The sequence below is a fragment of the Perissodus microlepis genome, chromosome 16, assembly GCF_051167445.1.
Source record: "Perissodus microlepis isolate ML-2025 ecotype Zambia chromosome 16, ASM5116744v1, whole genome shotgun sequence".
Taxonomy (NCBI): Eukaryota; Metazoa; Chordata; class Actinopteri; order Cichliformes; family Cichlidae; genus Perissodus; species Perissodus microlepis.
This window is the reverse complement of record NC_140476.1, coordinates 31,999,036-32,026,606: the sequence shown is the minus strand read 5'-3', so window position 1 is coordinate 32,026,606 and position 27,571 is coordinate 31,999,036. Positions and strand designations below refer to the sequence as shown.

General features: G+C 41.8%; 1 protein-coding gene across 2 annotated transcripts; it reads right to left on the bottom strand.

The window, feature by feature from the left end:
* Nucleotides 1-1,716: 1,716 nt before the first annotated feature.
* On the bottom strand, nucleotides 1,717-23,874 carry pde9aa (phosphodiesterase 9aa). Of its 2 annotated transcripts, none has more exons than XM_084954944.1 (15): nucleotides 23,786-23,874; nucleotides 21,654-21,724; nucleotides 15,393-15,477; nucleotides 14,809-14,863; nucleotides 14,332-14,406; nucleotides 13,597-13,683; nucleotides 13,343-13,447; nucleotides 12,666-12,748; nucleotides 11,999-12,155; nucleotides 11,030-11,143; nucleotides 10,575-10,679; nucleotides 10,186-10,314; nucleotides 2,351-2,446; nucleotides 2,184-2,245; nucleotides 1,717-2,100 (listed from the first exon to the last, which is right to left on the bottom strand). In XM_084954944.1, exons 1-14 carry the CDS (start codon nucleotides 23,857-23,859, stop codon nucleotides 2,198-2,200), a joined length of 1,284 nt encoding a protein of 427 aa, XP_084811070.1. In that variant the 5' UTR covers nucleotides 23,860-23,874; the 3' UTR covers nucleotides 1,717-2,100; nucleotides 2,184-2,197. The 2 variants fall into 2 exon arrangements, with proteins under 2 accessions (XP_084811070.1, XP_084811069.1); XM_084954943.1 differs by having other exon boundaries at nucleotides 23,774-23,857.
* Nucleotides 23,875-27,571: the final 3,697 nt, after the last annotated feature.

Here is a 27,571-nt window from a genome sequence, read left to right as displayed (position 1 = left end):
GAGTTTGGGTTACTGCAACACCTCCTTTCCCAGGTCAGGCGGCGAGAAAAGAAGCTCACATCATTACCTGTGCACCACAGTGCAGACAGCTGCTGAGATGCTTTTTGCTGTTGTGCTGTGTGTGTTTTGGGGTTTTTTGGTCAAATAATTTATTCTCTATCACATTGAGACTCTCTCTCCACTCCGTTACATATTCCATATGTACAGGGAATGATCCCCATTGGTTGGATGTGTAGATACTTCTTTAAGACACTCTGTCTAGCCTGCCCACTCCCCACAGCGCAGACATGAAACCACCTGTGCAGTGTGTCCGTGTACTTCATGTACATGTACATAAGACTTAAATCAACTCAGAGTGGATGGTTAGTTATGTGTGTGTGCGTGTGTGTACATATTTAGATTATATAGGACCTCATATGGGTATTCTGCGATTGATACATCATTACGTTTACATATCCACTGGTACGTAGACCACATGTATTATCACAGCAGGCCTGCTGTAAATCAAATGATGAGCTGATGTCAGTACGTCACAGGAGCCGTTCAACGGGGCTTCGTGTCATCTGCCTTTTGCCAAAGCAGTTGGTCAGAAAGATTCGCCACGTTCCCGGGGGTTCATCACACCATCACAAGTAAACGTACCCACACTGTCACCACACCCTAGAACCCCACAGACTTGTGTTGTACCACACATGGTACAACACAAAGTACACAAACACACATTGCACCAAGTAGAGATCAAACGATTGCGAGTTTCAGGTCTGCACAACTGTTTTGTACGCAAGCTGTGGGGCATGGCCGGGATAGCCGGGGTGCCCATGCACCATGACCGTGGGGGGTGGCGTTCATATGTAATACATGGGGCGATCGTGGCTCAAGAGTTGGGAGTTTGCCTGGTGGTGGTCAGAGGGCCCGGTGGCGCCAGTGTCCGGCAGCCTCGCCTCTGTCAGTGCGCCCCAGGGTGGCTGTGGCTACAATGTAGCTGCCATCACCAGTGTGTGAATGTGTGTGTGAATGGGTGGATGACTGGTTGTGTAAAGCGCTTTGGGGTCCTTAGGGGCTAGTAAAGCGCTATACAAATACAGGCCATTTACCATTTTTACATCACAGAGTGGGGAGATGGTCTCGATCGATATGATAGAGAACACCTGATCCAACGAGCGCAACAAAGCAAAGAGGTGAGGAGCCGATTCCTTTTGGGCCAGGAAAAGTTTGGGACAGCAGGCCAAACAGGCGTTTTAGCTAACCGCCCACCTCACTTACCCTGACGTCTGTGCCGTTTCCTCCAGTGAGGTGAGCATGGAGGTTGGTAGAGAAAAGCTTTAGAACTGTCTGGTGATCATACATCGGTAGACACTTGACATTTTGCTTGACACACAACAACAAAAACAAAGTGGAGAGCAAAAGATGCAGCAGATGGCATGCCGTACACACTGGCGCCATAATGACCCATGAAGTGAAGGAGGATATGCAGAGGGTGTGACAGAGGAGGATAGGGTAAGATGGATGCAGATGATCCAGTGAGAGGGAGCAATCACAAGAAGAATTAGGAAGCATTTCATTTCACTGCATTTCGTTAACTTTTGGCTTCTCCCTCTCTTGTATTTTGTCCTTGTCTATCTTTGCCCTCCTTTTTTCCTCTTCTCTTTTGCTGCCTTTCCATGACAAATAATTGGCTATTTTGTTTGAAAATGAAAGAAACAGTCCAGACAGAACTTTGCTATTAAGATTATACTTTTAATTTTTGTATAAAATAACAAAAGCCAATAAAAATATGTACATCTGTAAAAGCAAACAAAAAAAACAAACACAATACACGAATTATATCTAAATATTGTTCACTGAAGTAGTCTGGTATTCGAATGCTAGCATTCAGCTAAAACCACTCAATTCAGAGTCCCTCTGGTCCTCAAGTCCTGTAGCAGCTTAAGAAGCTGCTCTTAAACATCGGCCATCATCTTCCTGTGGCACACTGGAAACTACAACACCCTTCATGCTGCTCCATGTGAGGAGTGGACAGGGTGATGGAAGGTCTTACAGCTCCCAGTGGAACAACACATCTCATTATTCCACTGTACTTGTGCTCTGTGCTCACTGGTCCTGAAACACACGGATCACAAAGAAAGTGGTTCATAAATAGTCTGACTGAAATCTTGCAGCAAACACTTGTGTTTGGTTCCTACCTTTTCAGAACTTTTCACTTCTCACCATCCATTGTTAAATTCTCACTTTTCTTTTTCTGCACCTGAAGGAAACACACTTTCTCAGTTACAAAGTACACTCAGGACCAATCGGACAAATTAAATGCAGCCGCATTTAAAAACACACACACTTGTAAAAATCATCCTACCTCATTCACGGCATCATCAATCTGTTTGAGCTCTTCGTACCGGTCTCTTGACTCTCTGAGTGGCTTTACCATCACCTCCTCAATCTGTGGGAACAGCTAACAGATGCACACACACACATGCAGTCAGTATTAAAGCTGCAAACGCCTCATTATTTTGTGTTTATGTATGTGGTCATAAATATTTTGTACTTGTAAAAAAGATTTGTATGTGTAAAAAAGATTTGTATGTGTAAAAAAGATTTGTATGTGTAAAAAGAATTTGTGTGTGCGCAAAAAAGATTTGTATGTGTAAAAAAGATTTGTGTGTGCGTAAAAAAGATTTGTATGTGTAAAAAAGATTTGTGTGTGGACTTAGAAAAAAAAACCCTGCAAGTTACAAGTACGAATTTTGACTCTATTTTTCTTCCTTTCATCTGATTGGTCAATGTCATGTCAATCACAAATGTAACAATCCAATCAGAGAACAGATGGGTTTGGCTGTTGGAGGGGCGCTTTTTTTGAACTGCAGGTCTTTGAAGGGAATAAATGCCCTTTTACATGCCAACCCAGCGTTTTCCTTCATCACCACGAAGGAAAACAGTCTGTGGTCGTCCGAGTTTGGTGATTTTTGTGTCACAGGTCTACGTGTTTAATATAGGGACTTCCACAGCCTTTTCAACAGCGCTGCGGACCGCGGGGTGGGGGCGGGCAGTGTTTTGGAAATGACAGTCTTCATTACAAAGCTTTCTTCGTTATGAATTAGCATACATGTTTTTATTGAACATTTGAAGAACCAGCAAAAAAAACAAACTCTTGTAGAGGACATAAAGTCAGAGATAGAAACGACAAGGAGCAGGTGCATCTAGTACAGGTAGAGCTGCTGCAAAAACCCACAGAGCCCAGCAGCCAGCGCAACAAATTCTGGATCCTTTGCTTTTAGTTAGCAGTTAGCATTAGCAGCACATGCTGCCTCTGATGTGAAAGGACTTTTATGCTGCGCACTGTGACTCACAGCAATGGTCCCGGGTCAGCCCTGACTTTGTGTTAAACTAATCCTAAAGTAATAATGGTATTTCTAACCACTGATATACCACAACTTTTTCCTTTCAACAGCTACTGAAAGTTAGGGGACCTAGCTGCTATCGGATATTTATATAGAGATCCTCCAGCTTCAAACTGTATCACCCTTCAAGGACCTGCAGTTCAAAAAAGCGCCCCTCCGACAGCCAAACCCATCTGTTCTCTGATTGGATTGTTACATTTGTGATTGACATGACATCGACCAATCAGATGAAAGGAAGAAAAATAGGGTCAAAATTCATACTTGTAACTTGCAGGGGTTTTTTTTCTAAGTCCACACACAAATCTTTTTTACACATACAAATCTTTTTTACGCACACACAAATCTTTTTTACACATACAAATCTTTTTTACGCACACACAAATCTTTTTTACACATACAAATCTTTTTTACAAGTACAAAATATTTATGACCACATTTTGAGCCCATATGTAACTCTAAGAGTCAAAATGTGTGAAGTCAAGAGACAGTGTAACAGTGTATAACAATAAGCAGTCCATTTAGATCCTTAGCACAGACAGGTTTACGCTTGTAAAATGTAACACTTTGGAACTTCCTGGTTGGAATTTATAATTATTACTGTGACAGTTTATGCATTATCCTCCATTTTATCATTATTGCTGATGTGTCACTGCTAAAGCACACATTTACGGTAACAGGTGCTTGAGGTGGAACTAGTTTAAACTGCTTTATATACTCATTCTTATAGGTGATCAAAAAGTTCTGCACCATCACCAACAAAAAAATCTATTTTGGCTAATCTCCCTTTAAGGCCATCTGCTACTGGACCTCTGCACCACTTCCTGTTCTCCCATTCTTGCACACTTACACAGAGAGCAAGTGTTAACTTCTCTGACTATAAAGGGTATAAAGGATACATTTACATGATGACTGAAACTAGCACCACTGGTGAACAATTCCTCGATTCTGGCGCAGTGTGATTTGGAGTTTGAAAGCCACAGAGACACCGTGTTTAGGGAAAATGTGTTTGTTATTGATCATTGATCAATGGTCACTGATCAGTGGTCATGACAATTTGCATATTTATGATCAACAAACTGACCTCACCAGTGGTTCTAGTTTCCAACTTTAACCAACTTTGACTGAAGAAGTCACTTGGATGAGTGATGAAATGTTTCTCCCACTGAAAACGTTGATTCTAGATGAACAGAATCAATGTTTTGGGATGATTTAGCATGCATCAAGACACTTCTCTGATTAGTGTTATTGGAGTTGGGTCTCCACTTACAATTCAGAGACCAAACATCAGTTTAAATAAAAGACATTATCGTATCTGAGGGAAATGTCGTTTGTTGTTTGAACAAGACGTTTGGTCAGAAAACACTCACTTTATCTAAGAAATTTAGTGTAACATCTGAGGAAGAACATACAGCACATACAGAACACCTGGGAAGTATTCACAGCGCTTCATTTAGTCCACATTTTTCATGTTAGGTCACTTCAAAATTTTAGACACAATCTTGTGCTCAGAGTTTGTTCCTGTGCTGCCGCGGTTAGTGCCCGTGCTATCTGTGCTGTCTTTCAGTCCAGCTTTGGTAAGATCTCTCAATGTCAGTCGCTTCTGTCAGTGGTCATACTATCCTTCCATGATGGTTCCTCTCCTTGTTCCTCTTCTTTCTTGGGTTTCTGCTGCTTGAGGTATTCACTAAGCACATGTCAGTTGTTTCCATCTTCCCGATGTACTTATGGATGTTCGTTGTTTCATCGGTGGTTGGCCTCCTTCCTTTTGCTTAGCATACATTGCCGTCTATTTCCTTCTTTGGCCAGCTTATTATCCCAGCAGGGTATATAATCACCGGCAGGGCATAGGTGTTGATTGCCCAGATCTTGTTTTTCCCATTCAGCTGCTCTTCAGGACTTGGCTGACCCTCTGCAGGTATTTGGTAGTTGCGGCCATCTCCCTTATATATATAAAGAGGATCCCAGATACCAACTACAGATCCCATTCTGTAGTTGGTATCTGTAGCCATTCTATTTGAATGAGTGGATTCAGACTTATGCAGAACAGAAGTGGGGAAAAAGCATCTCTTTTGGTATGTCAGTTTTGGCCGGCGGTCATAGGTTCTGTCCAATAATATGACACGAGACTGGAGTAAAAGACATCCATGGATTGGCACTTTATTAAAGAAGGAGCGTGATAACAGCACAAACACTAACTACAACTAAACAAAATGGCTTCCTTTTATACTCTACCTTTTCAGGTGAGCATCTGGAATAGCCCAAGTATGGGGGTTAACTAATCAAAATGAACACATAACCCTCCACACAAACAAACATACAATAACATTAAAGCACATCACATACATATACATATTTCCAACACGTACTATAAACAAACCAATAACATAAGCTTCACCCATTTCTATCTAAATTAAAACCCTCTTTAACCATACTCCCTAACCTGGCACACTGGTCTGCTCCAAGAGCTCTTAAACAGGTGACTGAGCCGCTTTCACTCTTTTGCTCCACATCCTGCAAGAAGCAACCAGGACAGGTGAGTACCTTTACAAGTTCTCATTTCACATATGTTTAGGTTATTGATAAATGACAAGCAGCTCTAACTTTGGCTCTTCTCCGACACAGGTAGGATGGCCAGTCCCACTGTCTCTTTTCCGTTACAAGCTGTCAATTTAATCGTATGTCAAATAACCTAATAAAAGACTCCATAAGAACGAATGTGTTTTCTTTATTACCCTATTTTAAATTCCTAATCCAACAATTAATCACTAACACTACCAACCAGGTAATGGAACCCCTGGTCTCCATTACATGGTAAATCCCACACTTGATGGCAACTTTGCAATTGGCTTTAAGTCTGGCCTTTGTTGCGCCCTCCTTCCGTGTGCTCTTCCAATATTGCTCTATCTCCATCTCCAGCATTCCCTCTGTGTGGCCTCTAGTCTCCTTCTCCATGGAGGATACTGCTTCTTGTGGCTGTTCATCTTGTAGCCAAGCATCTGGACGAATCTTGCCATGATGTTGCCAATTCACTTGCTCACAGGAGATCATATCATTGTTAGGGTTTTCTCAGTTTTCTTTGTATTATTGCCAGCAGGCAATCGACCCAAGGCTCAGCCACCTCCATGGCCCTCACTTCATTGGAGATGTCACAACATTTGATAAGTACCATCTTCAGCTGCACACAACACAGGGTCAGAGGGTCGAGGCTACCATAAATGCTGCTGTATCAAGCCGCCTGTGAGACTCGGTTCATATCCACACCTGCTGCACTTTTCTCATGATAACCTCCCCAAAAGTGTGCAGCTTTGCTCTCAGGTCCAAAATGTGTTGAATTTCATTTTTAGCTGGGTTTGGATCTGCTGGCTTCCTGCCGAACAGTAACTCAAAGGGAGAAAATCCCATGGATGCCTGGTGAACCTCTCGCACTGAAAACAACAGAGGCTCTATCCAGTGATCCCAGTTGTGTTCATCCTTGTGAATGAACTTACGAATCATGGACCTTAAAGTCCTATTCAGTCGCTCCACTAAACCGTCGATCTAAGGTGGTAGACACTGGTCCGAACAGATTTAATGCCAGTTAATTTGTACAGTTCTTTTAGTGTGCGAGACAGGTTGTAAATGCATCCCCACACAGTGGCCCAATAGATTCTTAAACCCCGGCCAATTTGTCCTCAGAACTGAAGCCTTTACTCTGTGTTTTGCCCTGAAACTTTATCTGCAGCGCCACTAGGGGATATTTGTGAATGTCCCCATGCACACACCTGACCTCCACCCACTCTGCGTCCAATAATGCCTGTGAAGCCCATTTCCATCAAAGCTTGGCATATATCCCCTGGGCACCTTGCCGGAACACTGTGTGGCCCTCCTGGACCGGAGGAGGGTGTTGGAGCCCCTGCGACGCTGAACACCTGCTCCATGTCTATCAGTGGGCACACTCCCACCACAGGTGTCCCTGCCACCCATAACCCCAACACCCCTGCCTTGGCATCGGTGCCACCCTGCGTGGTGTTTGCCGCTGCCAGGTCCTGGGGAGGCAGATGGGGGAGAAAGGGGTTAGTTGGCTGTAGCTGCAGTGGCGGTTCTGCCAGGGCAGGGCTGGGGAGCCAGCCGGCCAGTGGGACGAGACCAGTTCCAGTGAACCTCTGCCTCCTATGGCTGCATGGCCAGGTGGTCCTCCTCTTCTGGCTGGTGGCAGCAAAGCCACCGTGCTGTCTCCCAGGGGAGCCCTTCCACGAACTGCTCAAGGACCACCTGCCCTAACACCTGCGCTTTTCTCTTGGTCGCTCAGGTCATAGCCACCTTGCCCCTGAGTCGTGTGGCCTCCGCTGTCGTGTAGCCCCATCCCAAAGGCCAATCTTCCACTGCCATCTGGCTTCTCCTGAACCACTGGCAATGTTCTTCTGGTGAGAGGCCTGCCCAGTCCAAGACATCCCTATCTGCAAAGCTCCCCTGGCTAGCGGTAGGCTCAGAGCCCCCGTCTGAGCCTCCCCCAAAAGCAGCAGCCCCCAGCACTCACTCCACCGCAGGAACGTCTGTCACACCGTGTTGACCCGCTGAACTGAAATATGGGTCACTGGTTTCCTGATCCTCCTGAAGTCATTTCCTTTTTCTTTGTTACTGCAAGTGATTCCACTCACTCCACATGACAAAGGAGTCCACCACAGGTTGGTGCTCCATCTCACCAAACCCACTGATGCATCCATCCACCACATCAGAAAACCTTTGTAGATGGCAGGTCTCTGTACAGTGGCTGAAGTCCAAGGTGTAGAGCAGGGGTCTCGAACGCCAGTCCTCGAGGGCCGGTGTCCTGCAGGTTTTAGATGTGTCCTTGATCCAACACAGCTGATTTAAATGGCTAAATTACCTCCTCAAGTGTCTCCACTTCTCCAGAGGCCTGGTAATAAACTAATCATTTGATTCAGGTGTGCTGACCCAGGGTGAGATCTAAAACCTGCAGGACACCGGCCCTCGAGGCCTGGAGTTCGACACCCCTGGTGTAGAGGGTGAACAGGGGATAGGGTAACGGGGGAGGACGGCCCCTTGTGGTGCCCCGGTGTTGCTGATCGACTTGTCAGACACATATTGTGGTCTTTCTGCCAGGTAATCTATAATCCAGCGCATGAGACAGGCATGGCTGTCAGTTTATCACCCAGGAGGACTGGTCTGATGATGTTGAATGCACTGGAAAAGTACAAAAGAAAAAATTACCTTCACAGTGCTCACCTGCTGTTCCAAGTGGCATAGACATGATTGAGCAAGTAATGGAGTTCTGAACTCCGAGGCGGGGTTGGTAAGCGAAATGAAGGGGGTCCAGATGTGGCCTGACCATAGGTCAGAGCTGATCGAGGATCAGCCTATCCAGGGTCTGCATGATGTCTTAAATTAACGCCACAGATCTGTAAACCTGGGGGGCACTGCGGCGTGGCATCTTTGGTACAGGAACAAGCAATAACAGCTTCCACAGCACTGGGACCCTCTGCAGACTGATCGTAAACAGTTTATAAAAGACTCCACAAAGCTGGACAGGAGGTAGTCCAACTCCTATAGGATTTCACATAATAATAATAATAATCGAGGGCACAGGTAGTTACTCTCTGAAAGCTGGGCAGGGCAACACAAGGTCCCTAGTGCCTAAACAGGATTTGCTTGTGGAAGGAAGAACAGGCTGAGCGTTGCCAGTGCTGTGAATGTCTCTGACCAAACAATCACAAAACAGAATTCATAAGGTAAGGTCCGATATCCTCTACTGGGCTCCGCGCTCACTGCGCAGCACTTTGCCATAGAATACCAGAATTGGCAGGTCAGCCACTGGCAGGTTCACCCGGGCAAATGTGACAGTGGTGACACGGTCTGCATGACTGCTTTGGTGGTAGGCCAGTAAAGATCAAAGAATTGATACCATTGACTGGACCCCTGACCAAAATCCAACAGAACACCCCTGGGACATATTGCTTCGATTTATCTGAAACATCTTCCTTTTAGCAGTTAACATTTTCCAGCAGGAACAAAAGCTTCATTTCATTTCATTGGTCAGAGGGCCCGGTGGCGCCTGTGTCCGGCAGCTTCGCCTCTGTCAGTGCGCCCCAGGGCAGCTGTGGCTACAATGTAGCTTGCTATCACCAGTGTGTGAATGGGTGAATGACTGAATGTAGTGTAAAGCGCTTTGGGGTCCTTAAGGACTAGAAAAGCGCTATACAAATGCAGGCCATTTACCATTTTACCATTTCTGCAGAGGAATCATTAAGCTGAGTCTTTTCAGGTCTATCATCATCACTCTCAAATGAACCTGCTAAACTTGTAGAATTGTTTGTAAAAGTCCAGGACACTATTTCCACAAATGATTTTAATGTACAACAGCAGTGACATGCAGTTTGAATAAATGTGTTAGCGACTGAAATATTTCTGCCTCAGACTGTACAGTTTAAATATGTCAGTTGTTGTGTCTCTGCGGTATTGTAATGCAAAACATGAAATTATAAAAAAGCTCTAATAATATGCAGAGGAATAAACATGGTAGACCTTCACATATATTTGTTGTATCTCTGTTTGCTACATTCTTAAAATTAGCAGGGTAATACTGAAAATTCAGGAATTCAAAGTAGATAGCCGTCTCACTTCAGGTGTAATAGGAAAGCAGTTAGCCTAAAGCAGCAGCTAGTTTCCTTTCAATTTGAACCCTTTACCCAATATGAAGAATTATAAAGGAGAGCAAGCCACTTCAAAGGTCCAAGGACCCACTCCTATCTTACACCTCTCTTATTTTGTCTGTCCTTGACTGTCACCGTCCACTCACCTTCATCACAGTCTCAAACATGGGGAGGAGGACGAATTTGATGAAGCCAATCTGGGCTGTTGACTTGGCGACCTTTTCTCTGTCCATGAACGGAGCCACAGGAAGTCCCTCAGCCTTCTCCCTGTCACTCTGAGCAGCACAAACACATATTTTCCATAAGCAGCTCACTCTTTCTCATTTACTTATTCTTTTTGTCCTCCTACTAAAGTAAATGAAGCTAGACTTCAAGTGACTGCAGGTGTCTCATTGTAATTTATTAACCTTGTGTAGCATCACTCCATCTTAGTATCTAGGACCACAGCTAACCAGAACTTTCCATGTACAAATGAAACAGACTTTGGAATGCTGCCTGCTTGTATTCAAATGCTCCCTGACTCTGCTAGACATACCTGCATGAAGTACTCCTCCAGCAGGCAATCAACCCAAGGCTCAGCCACCTCCATGGGCCGCACTTCATTGGAGATGTCACAACATTTGATAAGTACCATCTTCAGCTGCAAACAACACAGGGTCAGAGGGTCAAGGCTACCATGAATGCTGATGTAGCTAAGTACATTTGCATATTTTTCAGTAATCTTTTCCATTGGACAGGCTGGGGAACAAACTAATCTTCTCTCTCTCTTCCAGTTTGCTCAGCAAAGTGAAGCAGGAGTTACCAATCACATTATTTTCATTTTACTGTCTGTCCTTGCAAGACTGATACTGATTTACTAACTGTCCAGTTACTGAGTTTTCCACATTAATCTTTAATTCATGTGTTATAATTCATGTATTTGTTGGTTCAGATTAGCTGATCCTAACTGTAGGTGACAGCACCAAGATTTATTTATAAATGTGTCCTTACGCAGGCAACATGCTCCTTATTTGTGTAGTCAAAGTTGTCAACTTTCTGCTTGAAGGTTTTTAGGATCTCACTGTGGTGTGCCATGTCTGTGGCCAGGATCAATGTGATAGTTTCCTGATAAACAAGACAAAGGAAATAAATCATCAGTATAGACACGGAGAACTCAGTGTCTTATACTATTTTCTGTAGATGTAGTTTAAGATAAAGAGCATGGTGTGAAATAGTCTTAATTAGTCATTTAAATCTAATTTTGAAACAGTTGGATGTAAAATGTGAATTAAAACAAAATGCAAATTGTAAATGTCATATTACCACAATCTAACATTCACACATATTCATAGATAGATAGTTAGATATTTAGCATGCAGACTGGAGCAGCCAGGATTTAAACCACCACCCTTCTTATTAGCACATAACCTGCACAACCCCCTAAGCTACAGTCACCCCAGCCACTAGGGACAGCCACAATGTCCATAGCACTGAGAAGCAAGTAGAAGGATTGCTGAAGAACACTGATAGATGTGGATTACATGGGAGTTTAAGGCCAACATGGCCTGTTCCCCAGGTTAATGTAGCCCATGACAGTGCATGCTGTCCCATTTACTGTACTGAAAGGAATGAAGTAAAAGATCAACAAGTACCTTAGCAGGTGGCTGGGAATCTAGATCTAGAGAACTACAACTACCCCTGTGATCTCTCACTGAAAGGTTGAGTGGAAAGAATATCAGGTTATCTTGACTTTCAGAGACTCAAGAGACACGAGGTCAGAGAAGCAGGGATAAAACCCAGATCGAACAAAGATGAAGGCCTTGTACATCACTGGCCCAAGCAGAAAGAGTCCTGAAGTATAAAGCACCTGTTAAATATTTTGTGCAGGGTCTCATCAAATAATAATATAATTATTTTTGCCATTGTAGTGCATGTATTAACCCAAACAATACTTCTGTTTCTGCAGCTGCACATAAGTACCTGTCGTATCTGTTTAAAGGCCTCAGGGTCAAAGTTGAAGAATATGTTGCAATCAGGCCGGGAGAAAATCTGGAAGGCCACAGCACAGTGGTGGTTCTCCAGAGGAGAAATATCATTGTAGCGAAGGGCCATCTCCGTTCTAGCGTTGATCTGATACCTGTGGAGGGAATTATGACAAAGCGGCTCAATAAGAGGAGTGAGAGGCACAGGGACAAACGTGACAGGAGGAGAGAGACTGAAGACTGAGTTAATAGAAAATTGAAAACACAAAGAACTTCCTGTTTTAGTTTGAAAGGTAATTGTCTCATGTTCTATGTCTCATTCCCTTCTCAGCTCTCTATCCGTGTGTAGACTTGTCTTTTACAAATTGTTTGTACACATACCTGTTATTCTTTTTTTTTCATCCTCTATCCTGTTACTACAATTATTTGTGCTATTTTGATGTAGTTTTTTTTTTTTTAAATATTTCTATCCCTTTGACTTATCCTCTCAGTTTAATACTGTACCTCTGTTTGTCCTACTGAATTGATCTGTTGTTTGTGTAACCGGCATGACTCCAGTGTCTGCATGTATTTGCTCCATGTGATCAAGAATAGAATGGGCAAAAAAGAAGACAGATGACACAGAGAAGCACCATCTATTGCTGCATTTCTGTGTCTTTTCTTACATGTTGTTGAATCCAGGATGATCGAGGTCATGACACACAGCAGCTGTCATGAGAGCCAGAATCTCCATCTGAGTAAACTTCTCCTAAAACATAATATAAACACTGGTTTTATTAAAAAAAGTAAAACACCAAAAAGCTTTATTACTGGGGGAAAAGGCGTACATAATCCAAAAATAAAATTCTTAAGGGCAAGGGAGGGCTGACACAAATATATATATATATATATATAGTTAGTTACACTGCAGTAGGTCTAAGCTGCTGGGTCTATTTATAGACCACTCTGTGTTTAATTAATAATTATTAATCTCTGGCTTCCACAGCCTCCCTGAGCCTGGGTCTGCAGGAGGTTTCTTCCTGTTAAAAGGAAGTTTTTCCTTCCCCCGTCACCAAAGCACTTACTCATAGGGGCTCATATGATTGTTGGGGCAACTGTTGCTGCGATTTGGCGCTATATAACTAAAATGTAACTGAACTTAACTGAATTAGATAATTGCAATATAACCATAATACCATAACAATGTCGAGATTACAGAATACAAAGCTATAAAACAAATATAAACAAAATCAGAGAACCCCTAAATATCCCCAAACTCTAAATCCTGGGTCAACGACCCAAGGGCCATGACGGGTACAGCGGAAGAAAGCTCATGTGGTAAAGTCTCTGAGAATCACATTACCTGAAGGCTGCAGAGGCAGATCATGCTGTACATCATCTGGGTGACACAGAAACAGTGGCGGAAGTTGTGGTAGGGGTTATTCCTGTAGTTGTCATGGATACACAGCTACAGTGAGAGAGAAAGCAGCAGTTTCATCACAGAAATTCCCTAAACATAAATATTAGCTTTTGGAAATTATTTCTTTATTTTCTGTTCAGGTAAGGTTTATTTTATAGAAACAAGGTAGAGCCAACTGTACTGGGTCAAGGTCTCACCAGCCATCTTTTCAGTGTGATGGGATTTATATTAAAGTCTCTGACCAAGCCCAGGTCATGGTACATATGTTCCAGACAGCTCAGCATCTGGACAGCAAAGGAGTTTGTTAGTGCAGAGCATAGGATGTTATTTTTGGCTTATTCTTAAAATTCAACAGATGTTACTGTCCTTTAACGATTTTAATATAAAACTAAGTATAAATATATAATTATTTATAATTATATAGTCATTTATATTGTTATTTTAAAAAAATGAAGTGCATTTGTTTATGTTTTGGATACATTATTATTATTATTATTATTATTATTATTATTATTATTATTATTATTATTATTATTATGTTTTCAGGCATAGGAAAGAATTTTGATCTCAAGTTTTACCATAAAATCTTCTGCTTTGGACCTGATCCAGGGATGTTTACTGTCCTAGCATAACTGACTAAACTTCTGTAAAGCAGGTTACATTGTTGGAAACATAGGGACCATTTTTTTACAATCAAAATGGGAAAAAGAAAGATTTATTAAACTGCTCATCCCGAGTAAGGCACAGTTCTAGCCAGGTGGTGATAACTCTGTGGACTTCTCTTTAAGTGATAATGTCCGTCTACTTTCTTACTTTAAGCCATGACTCAAAAACAAGTGCTAACTAGTTAACAGTCAGAAAATTGTTAAAATCACATTCACTGGCTAATCACCCGTCCTTGATAAATAAACGAATCAATGTATTAATCTCACCTCATTGGGCTCCCACTGCCAAGCATCAAATGTAGGCAATCTAAGAGCTTCCTTTGTCTCCTTAGACAGATGGTACTTGACACACACACAAAGGACAACAGGACACACAGGAGTCACAAAGAGAAGAAGAGAGGAGAGACACATATTGTGGGTGATGTGGGTTCACTGCCTCCACAGGTCTGCTGTGACAGCATGCACTGCAGGCAGCTGATTTGCAGTTAACCCTGTTTACATCTATCTGGCTTGGGGTGCATAGTAAGTAAGCATGGATCATAAATACGATCCACACTCATTATACTCTTTACACATTCAAACTAAGAGACAGTGACTCTATCCTGATCAGTGTTAATAAAGGTGGCCAATCTCTGAAAATTAGACACATTAAATTTTGTCTTGACAAATTTCGTCTCCATTTGTGGATTTGTGATCTGAGCATTGTGGAGGTGTGACGAACATCAAATGGAGAAAAAGCCTTACTTTGGGGTAAGAGGGGATGCAAGGACTCTGCTTCTTGTTGTCATCCAAAAAATTACTGAAAAAGGAAAAAAAACATCACAACAGTTTATGTCTGTAATATTAATCATAATACAAAAGACCATTTTATTAGCATAACCTTCATCATTTACATGAACTCCTAATTATTTCTGTTAGTGTTGCTGCTCCATGACATTAAGTCAGAGGGACAGCTCAGGTTGAGCAAATTGGATATTAAGAAAAAGAGGCAAGTTTGGATGGTTTGTCCTGAAGGAGGACACGCAGATGATTGGTGTGACCATGGAGGATGCTAGGGATCGGGTAGGGAGAAGGAAAATGATCCACTGTGTTGACCTCTGGAGAAAGCAGCTAAAAGAAGAACTGCTGCTGCTACATGTACTACTATTAAGGTTAAATTAGCCAAACAAATTACTCATGGAGAAATAGTAGTTGACTGATTTTATAATGACTGATTAATTGTTTTTAATTGTTCCAATAGTGCATTAACTAACACCATCACTGGGCTTAGCACACTAATACTAATGTATCATCTTAAAAGAGCAGAGAATTCATTGTGTTGCTGTTACCTGTTGTTTCTGGATGCGATCTCCTCACGGAGCTTCTTGATGTCATTGCGACATTTCTCAATCTCCATCACCTTCATCCCCTCCACTGCAGACAGAGTTATTCGTTAAAACCATGTCAGACCTGTAAAGTTAGCATTTGCAAGGTATTGTGTACAACACTTAACTTCAGTGACCATTATTGCTATGAAGGATTGCAGCAACATGCTCAGTCTATGCTATAGTTTACACTGACCTTTATTGATATGAGGGAGCACGAGCAAAGGAAGAGCATTTCTGAAATAACTGTATCGCTCTCTTTATAACAAAGAGACAGAGCACTGGCAGAGGATGCTCTCATATCTTTCATGGAGAAATCTTGAGGTGTGTTTTGCCAAAGTGTGATGTTGAGAGGTCATCACAGTCAGGATTTAATGAGGTTTGAACAGCTGTGTTTAAAGCCATGATTCATGGTGTGCTCTTGATGTCCGCCCTGCTGAGTTGTTCTTAGGCTAGAACTGTTTCCTGCTGCTGTTGCATCAAAAACTGGCGAAAACCTTCACTTTGTTCTGAACACATGATTACATCACTAAGATGCCCTCACAGTGCAGAAATTGTGCATCACAGAGTTAGTGAGCTTCATTAGCTGCTCTGAATAACTACTTTAGCTTTATTTGCAATACAACAGAAAAAAAAATGTGTTTCTACCACTTTGATCTTGGATTCAGAAAACAGACACAGTCTTTACTTTTAAACTTTACTTTTAAGTTTCAAATGTACTTTTTTTGAAAAGCTTACAAGCTTACTGGATCACGCAATCTTGAACCCTGTTCTAGTTATGCTTTTATGGGGTTTTTTTGGTTTTTTTTGCATGCTATGCTAATAATTCATGTGGAACTTGTACCTTACTACTATTTTGTATGTTTGTCGCACTTAAATGTTTAGATTATCAAACAAATGTAAATATTGAAGATAGCACAAATAAACACAAAATGCACATTTGTTATCGGGAGATTACAGCCTGTAATTATAGCCTTGCTTGAATCACTGCAATCATTGCTAAACAACGACAGAATAAATGTTCCTGCTGGTAATTACTTTAACAATAAACTCCTAGAAGTCCTATATTATAAAAGATAAAAGAATAAGAAAAGTAAGACGATCAGAACATTTATTGGTCATATTGCATAACTTTGTATTGCCTGCCAAGACGCCATCAGACAAGCTGGTCAAACTAAGTCTAGCAGCACGGTGAACAAGTCGGCAGCCTCAGAAGAACAAAGTTCCTGCTTGCACTTAATAAAATGGTAGAAGCTTGCTAGAGGAAATGGCATTGGTGCATGACCTTACATTGGATGTTGTGTAAGTATAAAATGACAGCACACACTTTTATACTCTGAACAGGTCAATGTTCAGTAGACTCTAATGATCTCACAAAGTTAACTGCTTCCCAAGGTGGGTTAGCAGACCACACACACAGTGGGGCATCAACTTATCTAATCACAGTATCATTAACTGTAGAGGAACACAACTTCAGACAAAATGCATTGAAGGTGCTCGGTTACCTGTACGCTAATGTGCATGAATGAGGCTGAGCATTACAGTAATCTAATGGTGAGGTCTTTTCTATAGTTTTATACCTCTATTGCAGAAAGTTGAATTTCAGAAAATCTAACTACATAATCTGACACGACACCATGATCTGATAAATCTCCATACAGAAAGAGGCTCATGTCAAACCTGTTTTTAGCCACAGAATTCCAGAGAATTGCTATGACATTTCAGAAAACAGTTCATTTTGCAAAACAATCTTTTAAGGGGGAAAATAAAAATGAAAAACGTATAAAAACCTGGTTGCATAAATATGCACTCTTAAACTAATACTAATAATGTGTTTTTGCAAAAGGCTAAATAAATAATTTCAAATTGTTTCTTTGCTCAATTGTCTTGGGAGAAATTCCCTTGAGAAACAGACGAGAGATGAGAAACTGCAAGTCTTGTGGAGTCACATTAATAAGCTAAACTCGTTTCTGCTCAATATTAATTTAGTAAATAGACATAGGTGTAGTAATAACATCAACATTTTATTAGTATTTAATCAACATTCGCCAAAAGAGTTGTGAGAAACGAGCATATTTTTGCAACATTTCAAAGACTACTTTATAGAAAATGCTATAGTTATTTTACTTGTAGTTTATTTACTTCATGTGTAGGTTTTCAGGGGTTTTTCTTGGTTAGTAAGAGAAATCTAGCCTTTTTTTGAGCTTGGACAATAGTGTATTAAAGCCACGTTCAGTATCTGAGGTGGAAATGCAAAGCGTGTCACATGAACAATGAGTAAGCTTCCACATCTGAGAGCTCTGGAATATGAGGTTCCATGTTGTTTTTAACATTTTGTCCAGGCCAGTCCTCCTGACAGCTGTCTGCTAGCCTCTGTCACCATTTTCTGCCCCTACAAAAGTGTGACTGTGATTCGTTTCTCTTGCCCAATTATTTTTTTCTTTCAGTTACAGATGCCTTCTGTGTGTTATGACTTGCCTGGAGAAGGGCACATTTTCAGATTCTTCTTTTTTCTCTCTGAGCATATTAGAGGGACAGTAAACACTTTAATAAACTCGTAACAGAGAATGACATGACAACTCCATCAATGGAGGTGTAAATCTCAGTAAAAAGTGTAGCCTTATGAGCAATTTTTCCAGCTCCATATCAATTAGGTTCTGATATTTCTCTGTGTGTTTAGTCTCATAATGGTGATTCAAATCATAATCATTAAACACAACAATCTGCTCTCCACAAACCAGATGTGGGCTTCTAAATAAATAGAAGTCCATATCTGGTTAAAAATAGAGTACAAAATAATGAAGGTCAAAACATAGACACCAAAAACTTTCACACTTTAATGGAAACCATGGAACTTGGAGGAACACACAAGGCACACAGCAAGAAGAAGGATGTGACAGAACAGAAGCAAACGGAGGTCATCAATACACAAGAGGAGGGCAGAGTGAAGACAACTGGGAACTACAGCTGAACTCAGTCTAACTAATGAGACAAGGAGACAATAGCTCACAAGAGGACCTATCAAAATAAAACAGGAAGTAATAATCCCTGGCACCAGGACTAAAACATACTAACCTGACAGAACTAAACAGGGAGCACAGAGACAGGGTGCTAGCTAACCAAAGCACAGGGACATAGGGACACAACAATGGGGACAGAAAGGGATACAATCACAGAGACAAGACTAAGATGGACTACACAAAAACAGAAACTAAGATCATCTTCAGAAGAGCACAGAAAACAAAACAAGGGAACAATCTAAAACTCTAAAGTACAAGATATAGAAATAGATCATAAATCATCTCAAATCCTAAAAGAAACCAAATCATGAGACCACAACATAAATTGAAAATTCTGGGACGAAGACCCAGAACCATGACGGTGGAGACACATCGATTTAACTTTGTGCTGAACACTGGGGGAGTCAAGGTCTCTGTCTAAATAAATAAATAAATCTGGGTAAATTTCCAGATGATTAAACATGCAACTATTTTGCTGATAATAACTGAAATGAGTAAAGAAAACCAACAACCTATTTATACAAGATAATTCATAATTTTATTGGGGGGACTATATTGGTTGGGTCTGATTATTGCGGGGGTCATAACCCCCCTAACTCCCCTGGAAATTACGCCCCTGTGGATCCATGAATAGATTTATCAGAACCTGTCTCAGTGGATGAGTGACTGAGAAGACGTCATTCTTTAGGAGTGGAAACATCGAGAAAAAAAACGACGGCGCCTTAAACAGGGATTAAGAAGTGAATATAAAATATGTACACTTACAAAATAGTAAGTGTCTACAGCCTTTTGTCATGGTGGAGGCTCAGTTATGGTTTGATTTAATATCTCAGAGGTGTTTTACTGGATTTAGTTTGTCAGGTGTGAGTGCCAGCCAACGGTGTTAGGTCCTTCATCTTCCATGACCTAAAACATATTCTTGGCCCGTGATGTAAAGTGACTTTGACATTCCTGTGCTAGAGTAACTGCCTGTCTCCTGGAATTCCCTCCATGTTGTTGAGGCTGTGCTGGGAAAGATGCAGCAAATTTTCTGATAATGGCATGTTTTGATATCTGCTTGAGGCTGTGCTGGCAGACATAAACAAAAATACTTTGAAAAACACAGCAAACCTTCTGGTAATCAGAAAGAATCAGAGTCAGAATCAGAGTTGTGTTTATTGGCCAAGTATATGTGCAGACACATACAAGGAATTTGGTTCCGGTAGATTTTGTTTTGCTCTGTGATCCTGGAGGAGTTGGACTACCAGACTATACAGATGTCCAAGGTTTGCTCTGAAGTATTGCACTTGTCTTGTGCTGGGGTGGTGTGTGTGTGTGTGTGTGTGTGTGTGTGTGTGTGTGTGTGTGTGTGTGTGTGTGTGTGTGTGTGTGTGTGTGTTCAGTACCGCGACGGCTTGTCAAAAGAAGCTGGTCCTGGTTTGGATGAATGTGCAGCATCTCCTGGAGGGCTGCAGTTTGAACAGGTGAGATGCAGGATGAGTGGAGCGTTAGACGGTCTTCTTACAAATGCTATTTCTTCTGAGCACAGTGAAGTATTGCAGACACTGCTGTGCCTTCCTGATTATGGTGGAGGTGTTTACAGTCCAGGAGAGGTTGGAAGAGATCACGGTGCCCGGGAATGTCAAATCCTGAAGTCTCTCCACAGGGTCATCATTTATGTAGAGGTAAAGGTGGTCTGCTCTGTGTCTTCTGAAGTCCAGGATCATCTCCTGTGTCATTGTGGTGTTCACTGTCTACTCAACATAATGCAGACAGATTCATTACCTCGTCTCTGTGGCAGAGTCATCATCATCATCTGCAAACTTCCCTATGGTCTTGCTGGTGTAAGCAGGTCTGCAGACAGAGGTGTAGAGGCTGTAGAGCCATAGGCTCAACATACACCTTTGTGGGGAGCCAGTGCTCAGCAGAGGAAAGGTGTGGACTGATTTTGGAAGGTTGCTAAAGATCCAAGAGCAAGTGGGAGGGGGGAATCCCAGTCCAGACAGTTTCCTGACCAGGATGTCAAGGCATGAGACAGTGTTTAGTTCTTCTGCATGGGTCTACAACTGTCTTGGTCTGCCCTCTGAAGTAGGTGATATGCTGGATGCCCTGCCACACCTGCCGAGAGGGCGAGAAGGTCCTCAGTTCAACTCCACCATCTGGCCGGGGCCTTTCTCTGTGGAGTTGGCATGTTCTCCCCGTTTTGTTTTCTCTGGGTACAGTCCAAATGCAGGTTAACTGGTGATTCTAAAGTGTGTCTCTCTCTATGTGTTAGCCCTGTGTGAGGTTGGTGACCTGTTCAGGGTGTACCTTGCCTCTTGTACTATAGTAGCTGCAATAGGCTCCAGCCTACCTCTGTTCCCATCCCAAGAAGCTGATCTCAGTGTCCCATTTGTTTAACTTCATCTCTGTCGCTGAAGATGTCTGTGGAAAATTAACTGGAACCACACTGGTCAGGACTTCCTCCCAGAACAGACAACAAATCGATCATCACCGTCTTCCTGTTCCAACATATTTTCCAGGTCAGAAAGTCTGGTTATTTGCTAAACACATTCCTCTCCGTACTGAGTCAAGGGAACTGTCTCCCAGTTTCACTGGTTTCAGTCAGTCATAAACCCCATCACATGCATCTCAAATTACCCAGAAATATGAACATTTGTAAGTCTTGCAATGTATTGAGGGTTAAACCAGTCTGTTCCAGCCGTCTGTGACCTCTGGCCACTACCTGCCTACTCTGTGATGAGGTTACTGGATGTTTGGCCTGTCTCGTGGACTGGGAGGGGTATAGTCCAGAAGAGAGATCCTGGGTGCCTCGGCCATTCAATTGAATTTATATAGCACCAAATGACAAGAGTGCTGCAAAACACTTTATATTATAAGACAGAGAACCAACAATAATAGAGAGAAAACCCAAACAATCATATGACCCCCTTTAAGCAAGCACAGTGAAAAGGAACAACTTCCTTTTAACAGGAAGAACCCTTCAGCAGAACCTGTTGGAGGTTTGTCTCCCAAATCCAAAACGGGGCTATAAACACATAATGTGTCACTTTCTATGTGACATATATGATCATTGACTTTTCGGTGAGTTGGCTATAAGTCACGAGGATAGTGATGACTAATCAAACACTGTATTCCTTTTTCAAATGTGTCTTTTATATCCAAGATTAACAGCTGATGACAGAAGACAGTAAATGTGACTGTAGAGTGGTGGGAACAAACTTACGCTCTACTCTCTTTTCCAACATTGTGAGACGGGTGGTGACCTCAGTCGTCAGCTTGTTGATTTTGAATGCCCTGCAGACACATGGAAGTAGGTGGGAAAGAGGAAATGGAGAAGTTGTTAATGAAAATGGAAAGACCAGCATCTGGGACTCTAAACCAAACAATCAAAATCAAATCAACAATTAACAGCTTCAGAAAAAGTCACTAATCCTGGCTCATTTGACCCAGCGCTTTGCTTTTTAATCTATTTTGATGTTTATGTTTAAGTTCATGCAGTTATCTTTAGCTCATCTATTTTGCCTAGTTTGCCCAGTTATAGTTTATTTTCTATTAGATTCCTCTTGTGTCTTGGGCCCTTGTGCTTATGTCCTTGTCTCCCGTCTTCTCCTCTTGTTTACATGTTTTCCCTCAAGTCCCTTTCCATCCATCATGTGTGTGTTTCCACACCCATCATGTTCAGTTTGTGCGTGCTTATGTCTATGTCTCATCTCCAGTTACCTTTTTCCTCTGTGTGTATTTATAATGTGTGTATTCCTCGTCAGTTTGTTATGTTAAGTCTGCGTGTCTTAGTTTGTCATGTGTCATGTGTTCATCTTTCCTCTTTTATTTTGAAGAGGTCTGGTGTCCCATGTTCATTGTGTTTAGTTCTACTTCCCCTGTGGCATCATTATGTTCATTCCACCCAGCTGTTTCCACATGTGTTTGCCCTGATCACATCCTGTGTGTCTTTGAGTCTGCATTTATTCCTTGACTGATTGTCTGCTATCCTGCTATGCTCATGCCATGTTTTCCAGGATTTTCATGTACTTATGCCAAGTCTTCACGGTTCATGTTTTCATATTCACTTTCAGGGTTTCTTATGTTTATCCTTAGTTCACCCAGTTTAATGTAGTGTTTAGTTTTGCTTTTGGCTCTTGTTTTGTACAGTTAAAACCAGCCTGTAATAAACGGCTCGCTTTCAGTTAATATTAAGCTTATTTCCATGCTTTGTATTGTTTGCTTTTGTGTCCCCTATTCTCCACTCCACACAGTCTCCTGACTGAGACAAAGTCTCCCTTTCAACCTGAAATTACTGATTTAGTCATAGATTTAAAATCCACTGTGGTGTCATGAGGACAAATAATTGTGTCATGGTCCAAATACTGATACCTAACTGCACATTCCTGCACTGCTCTACTCCATATATTTACTTCTAATGTCTACAGTAAGTATATCTTCAAAGATTAAGGTGCTTCAAGATTTGGCATGACTGCTCCAAGCCACATAGCTTGACAGTTCATAAAGGAGCGAGGGAGCTCATGGAGAAGCTTAATGATCAATGAACAGTTATGTTTACACATAGTTTTTGTCTTAGTAAGAGCAAGAGTATTTATATTCTTGTGAACGTGTTCACATTAATCCATAACCGTTGTTTATTCATTTTTGGCCTGTCGCTGTATTTTAACTCTTTCAGGTGCCCGTCTTCATACCTCATCTGTCATAAGGAAGCACATGCAGAATGCTACATAGATACATAAACATGTTATTGCATTAAAATGTGACAGTAAGTCAAATAATGTTAAATATTCTTCTGCTAGTCTTAAAACACAGCAGGTGCAAATTCACTGCTCACAGCAAATTTATTTTCAGACATGAAGATCCTTTATTTCAGCTTCAGACTTTGATAAACCACCAAAGCTCTGCTCTACTGCAGAATTACAGCACTAACAACACTGCGTAAATGTTTCATTGGCTTGAAAATGACATGAGAGCAAAAGCAGCAAAATCATCAACAAGTGAAAGTTCAAAGAGGCAGATACGGATGAAGAGATACGACGACAACAACAGATAACTAGCAGTAACATTAACAAGTTGCAGCTGCTGTTAACTCGAGGTGGGGTTATAGCCTCGTTGAATTAATACAAAGCGAAGAACATGAAAGAAAAGCCACAGCAGTCATAAAACCGACATTTTCATCATTCTGTTTCAGGTTTTGGAGATACAAGGTTTTCTGTTTTCTGGACAATGCTCTACAAAAACCCCAAGCCAAGCTAATTGAAACAAGAACTGTAAAAGACGGTGTTAGAACAGAGTGTAAAGAAACCATTTACAGTAAATTTAGACTGAAACATACGCACTCACCTATCTGCTTACTTTGAAAACTGCTCTGCTGCTCGCGTCAGTACATTCTGAAAGAGTTCCTCTTTATCTGAAGAGAGAGTAGGCATGGAGCGGTGTTACGTACTACCCCCTCCCACCCCAGCCCTCCCCAGACACACACACACACACTGAGGGGTTAGTGTAAACAACTTCAGTCCACTCAGGGAGAATATTTCATTGTGAATACAAAATGCAGCGAGAAGAGCTGTGCATGAATATTTAGGATAAAAACACACTCTCTCTTTGCGTCATACAGGCATGAATACACAGAGATTGTGTAAACCAGTCACAGAGGCCAAGCAACAAAAGGCAGAGGCAGAACAGATAAATAAAGTGTGTCCTCTTCCCTTTGGCTTAGCTGTTGGTGACTAACATAGTGTTTGAAGACAACAGAGACTTACTGACAGGTTAATGTGTTAACAAGCCACTTCTGATTCCTCTTACCGCACAGTGGGAACAAGCAGGATGTACAAACAGAGTCCTGTTACTGCCTTAAAGCTCCAGCATTGTGGGCAAAGTTCAAAGCCACAGGCCAATAAACTAAGCGCTACAAGAAATTGTAAAAAAATCCACTCAGGTCAGTGCAGACAGGAGACTTGTTAACAGCATTGCTCTGTGTGCTTAGTTAAACTGTTTCAGCTGAAGTGATTGGAAAGGCACCTCAGCTGAAACATGGTGGAGCATGCATGTCTAGATGAACCCAAACCAGTGTTTAGTGTGTGTGAGCGAAAATTCAAACACACTGCTTCATCATCGTGTGGAGACAGTCACAGCTCGCGCCAGCTATGTCAGTGGTGACAAAAGATGTTAAATGAAAAGATCTTCTGTAACGTTTCATCTACATCTCATGAGCTCACATGTGTGAGCACAACAGTAGTTTATTCCAACAGTTTCACACGTGGGCTCAAGTCGCACAAGAAAAGCAAAACTGACACTTTTTTCACTCGTCTGCTGTGGGACTCAACCTCTCCACAGCACGAAACACTCATCAGCTACAGCAGCAGAAATGTGACTTAGTGGCTTATTATTATTTTTTTAAGTGCTACTAAAGTGGTTAGTTATTAACACAGGAATAACACACGTGTGACTCCATATTGTAGTGGTTTGCACATTTGCCTAACAGGCAAAGAGTCAGTGGTTTGATTCCAGCCCCAGGTGTTGTGGTAGGAAGGGCGTCTCATATAAAACTCTGCCAAACCACAACAAACAGCTGAAAGCAGCTTTTAAAAAAATCAAATCTGCAGGCAGAATGCACAAGTTTCAACAGCATATTGCACACTTTGAGTTGAAGCTGCTTTTTAGCAGTGAAACCTTAGTTTTAAGTGTTTTTATTAGAAAGTTACACATCACTTTGATGTGCACAGGAAACTGGACGTATTTGTACTAGATACCTCTTAGGTATCAGTTGCTAAAGCAAAATTGTGGTGTGAGAGGAATTTTATGATGCTTTTGAATTAGAATAGAATAGAATTCAACTTTATTGTCATTGCACATGTCACAAGTACAAGGCAAAGAAATGCAGTTTGCATCTATCCAGAAGTGCTTTAGCCATGATATAGATATATTACAAATATATATTAGCAATAGTATATATATATAAATACATTACAGAAATGGGTCTATTATGGTATGTAATAGTGTACACAGTAGGAAGGTATGTTATGAATATGCTATAACTGTAAGTATGTACAGGCTGTAGTGGTGTAGAAGCTATGTACAGACTATGAAAAGGATATAAATATGAAAACTATACAGAAATATGAGATATTCAGCTATACAGAAATGTGATGTGGACTCCCAGGAACTTGAAGCTGCTCACACGCTCCACAGCCGTCCCCTTAGTGTAGATGGGTGGATGTGGGTCAGCATTCCTCCTGTAGTCCACGATGAGCTCCTTGGTCTTCTCGGCGTTGAGCAGCAGGTTGTTTGTGTCGCACCACTCAGCCAGACGATCCACCTCCTCCCTGTAGGCGGCCTCATCGTTGTCATTGATGAGGCCAATCACCGTGGTGTCATCTGCAAACTTAATGATGGTGTTGGAACCATCGGCAGGTCTGCAGTCGTGGGTGAAGAGGGAGTAGAGGAAAGGGCTCATCACACAGCCTTGTGGTACACCGGTGTTCATTGTGATTGTAGATGAGCAGCGGTTATCCAGCCGGACATGTTGGGGCCGGTGCACATGAGGGAACTGATGCCCAGGTCTGTCAGTTTCCTGATGAGTTGTGAGGGGAGGATTGTATTGAACGCTGAGCTGAAGTCTATAAACAGCATTCTGGCGTAGGTGTTGTTGACCAGCTGCTCTAAGCACTTTGTGATGATGGGGGTGAGTGCTACTGGGTGGTAGTCATTGAGGCTTGATGGGTTGGAGTTTTTGGGTATCGGGACGATGGAGGTGGAGTTGAAGCAGGCCGGTACCACAGCAGTCATCCTGGATGAGATTCTGGCAAACTAACTCAGGAGAGGAAAACAGTCATAATTCATAAGTCAATGAATTATCTGTCTGTTACTTACTCTGTCTGAAAGAAGACTTACAGGTCTAATATTTATGCCCTTCTTTTCTGAAATCCCCAGTTTTTCCAAAGATATCCAGTGGACCAGTTTGGATGCTTCAGTGGGCCAGCCCCACTCTAAGGTATCGGATTGGAAGAACGGTTTTCTGAGCTCAATGATGGTGATGAAGATCAGTTATAGAGTGGATGGCATTAGTTCACCAGTCAAGGTGATTTTTCACTTGTTTTTCCATGAACACAGTAAATACAATGATCATTATTATGATATTACCACTACATTGAAATTCCAAAGAGTGCATTTTTATCCTCTTATTATTAAGAAATTAATAGGTAAGTATGGAACAGCTAGGAGAGAAACAGGACGGTATCGCTGTGTGACGGATATTTATGCGTGTACAGTCCTGTGGAAAATTCTGAAACTGCTCTTTTCTGTTTAGTTTTTGTTTCCAAGCAACCAGACCTTCTTGTAACTTTTAGAGTAAAGGTCAACTTTGAAAAAACAACGATATTGCTTTTTCACTTATTTTCAGTCCAGTACCTGACCGTCCTTGTACCTGACCATTTCCAGTGGAATTTGTTTTTGTTTGTTGAACACTGATCTATGACATTGTGCAAAAGTCTCAAGTCTTTATATTTAGCCAGGAAAATGGGAAATACTTTCAGCAACTTATTGAAACATGTACATATACATATATGGACATATATTATATCTCTTGGCTGGCCTGGGAAGTCCTTGGTGTTCCCCTGGACAAGCTGGAGGAGGGAGGTCTGTGTTTCTATGCGTGGGCTGCTGCCCCCACGACCTGGCCCCAGATAAGCGGAAGAAGATGGATGGATGGACAAATATTCAGGGATATATTGTATAAAATACAAAAACAGAGTTTGTGGCAACAAAGTTTAAAACTCAATGTTTAGTACGACCGACTGTATTCTTCAACATAGCTTGAACTACCTCAACCAAGCTTTGTGTAATTTACTGTAATTTATGTGAGTAGTCTTCAGAAATCGTTCTCCAGGCTTCCTGAGAGACATTCAAAGCTCTTCTTTGACACATGACGTCGTTTTGTTCTGTTCTTTGTCAAAATGATTCCACACTGGTTCGATGGTGTTGAGGTCGGTCTTTGGGGAGATCGCTTGTAGAGCTCGATCGTGCATGTTTCTGTTCAGTTATGCTTTCTCTGTATTTGTGGTGTGTTTGGGATCACTGTCATGCTGACAAAAGAGCAGTTGGAAAAACAATGTTTACCAGGCGGTAATGCATGATGGATCA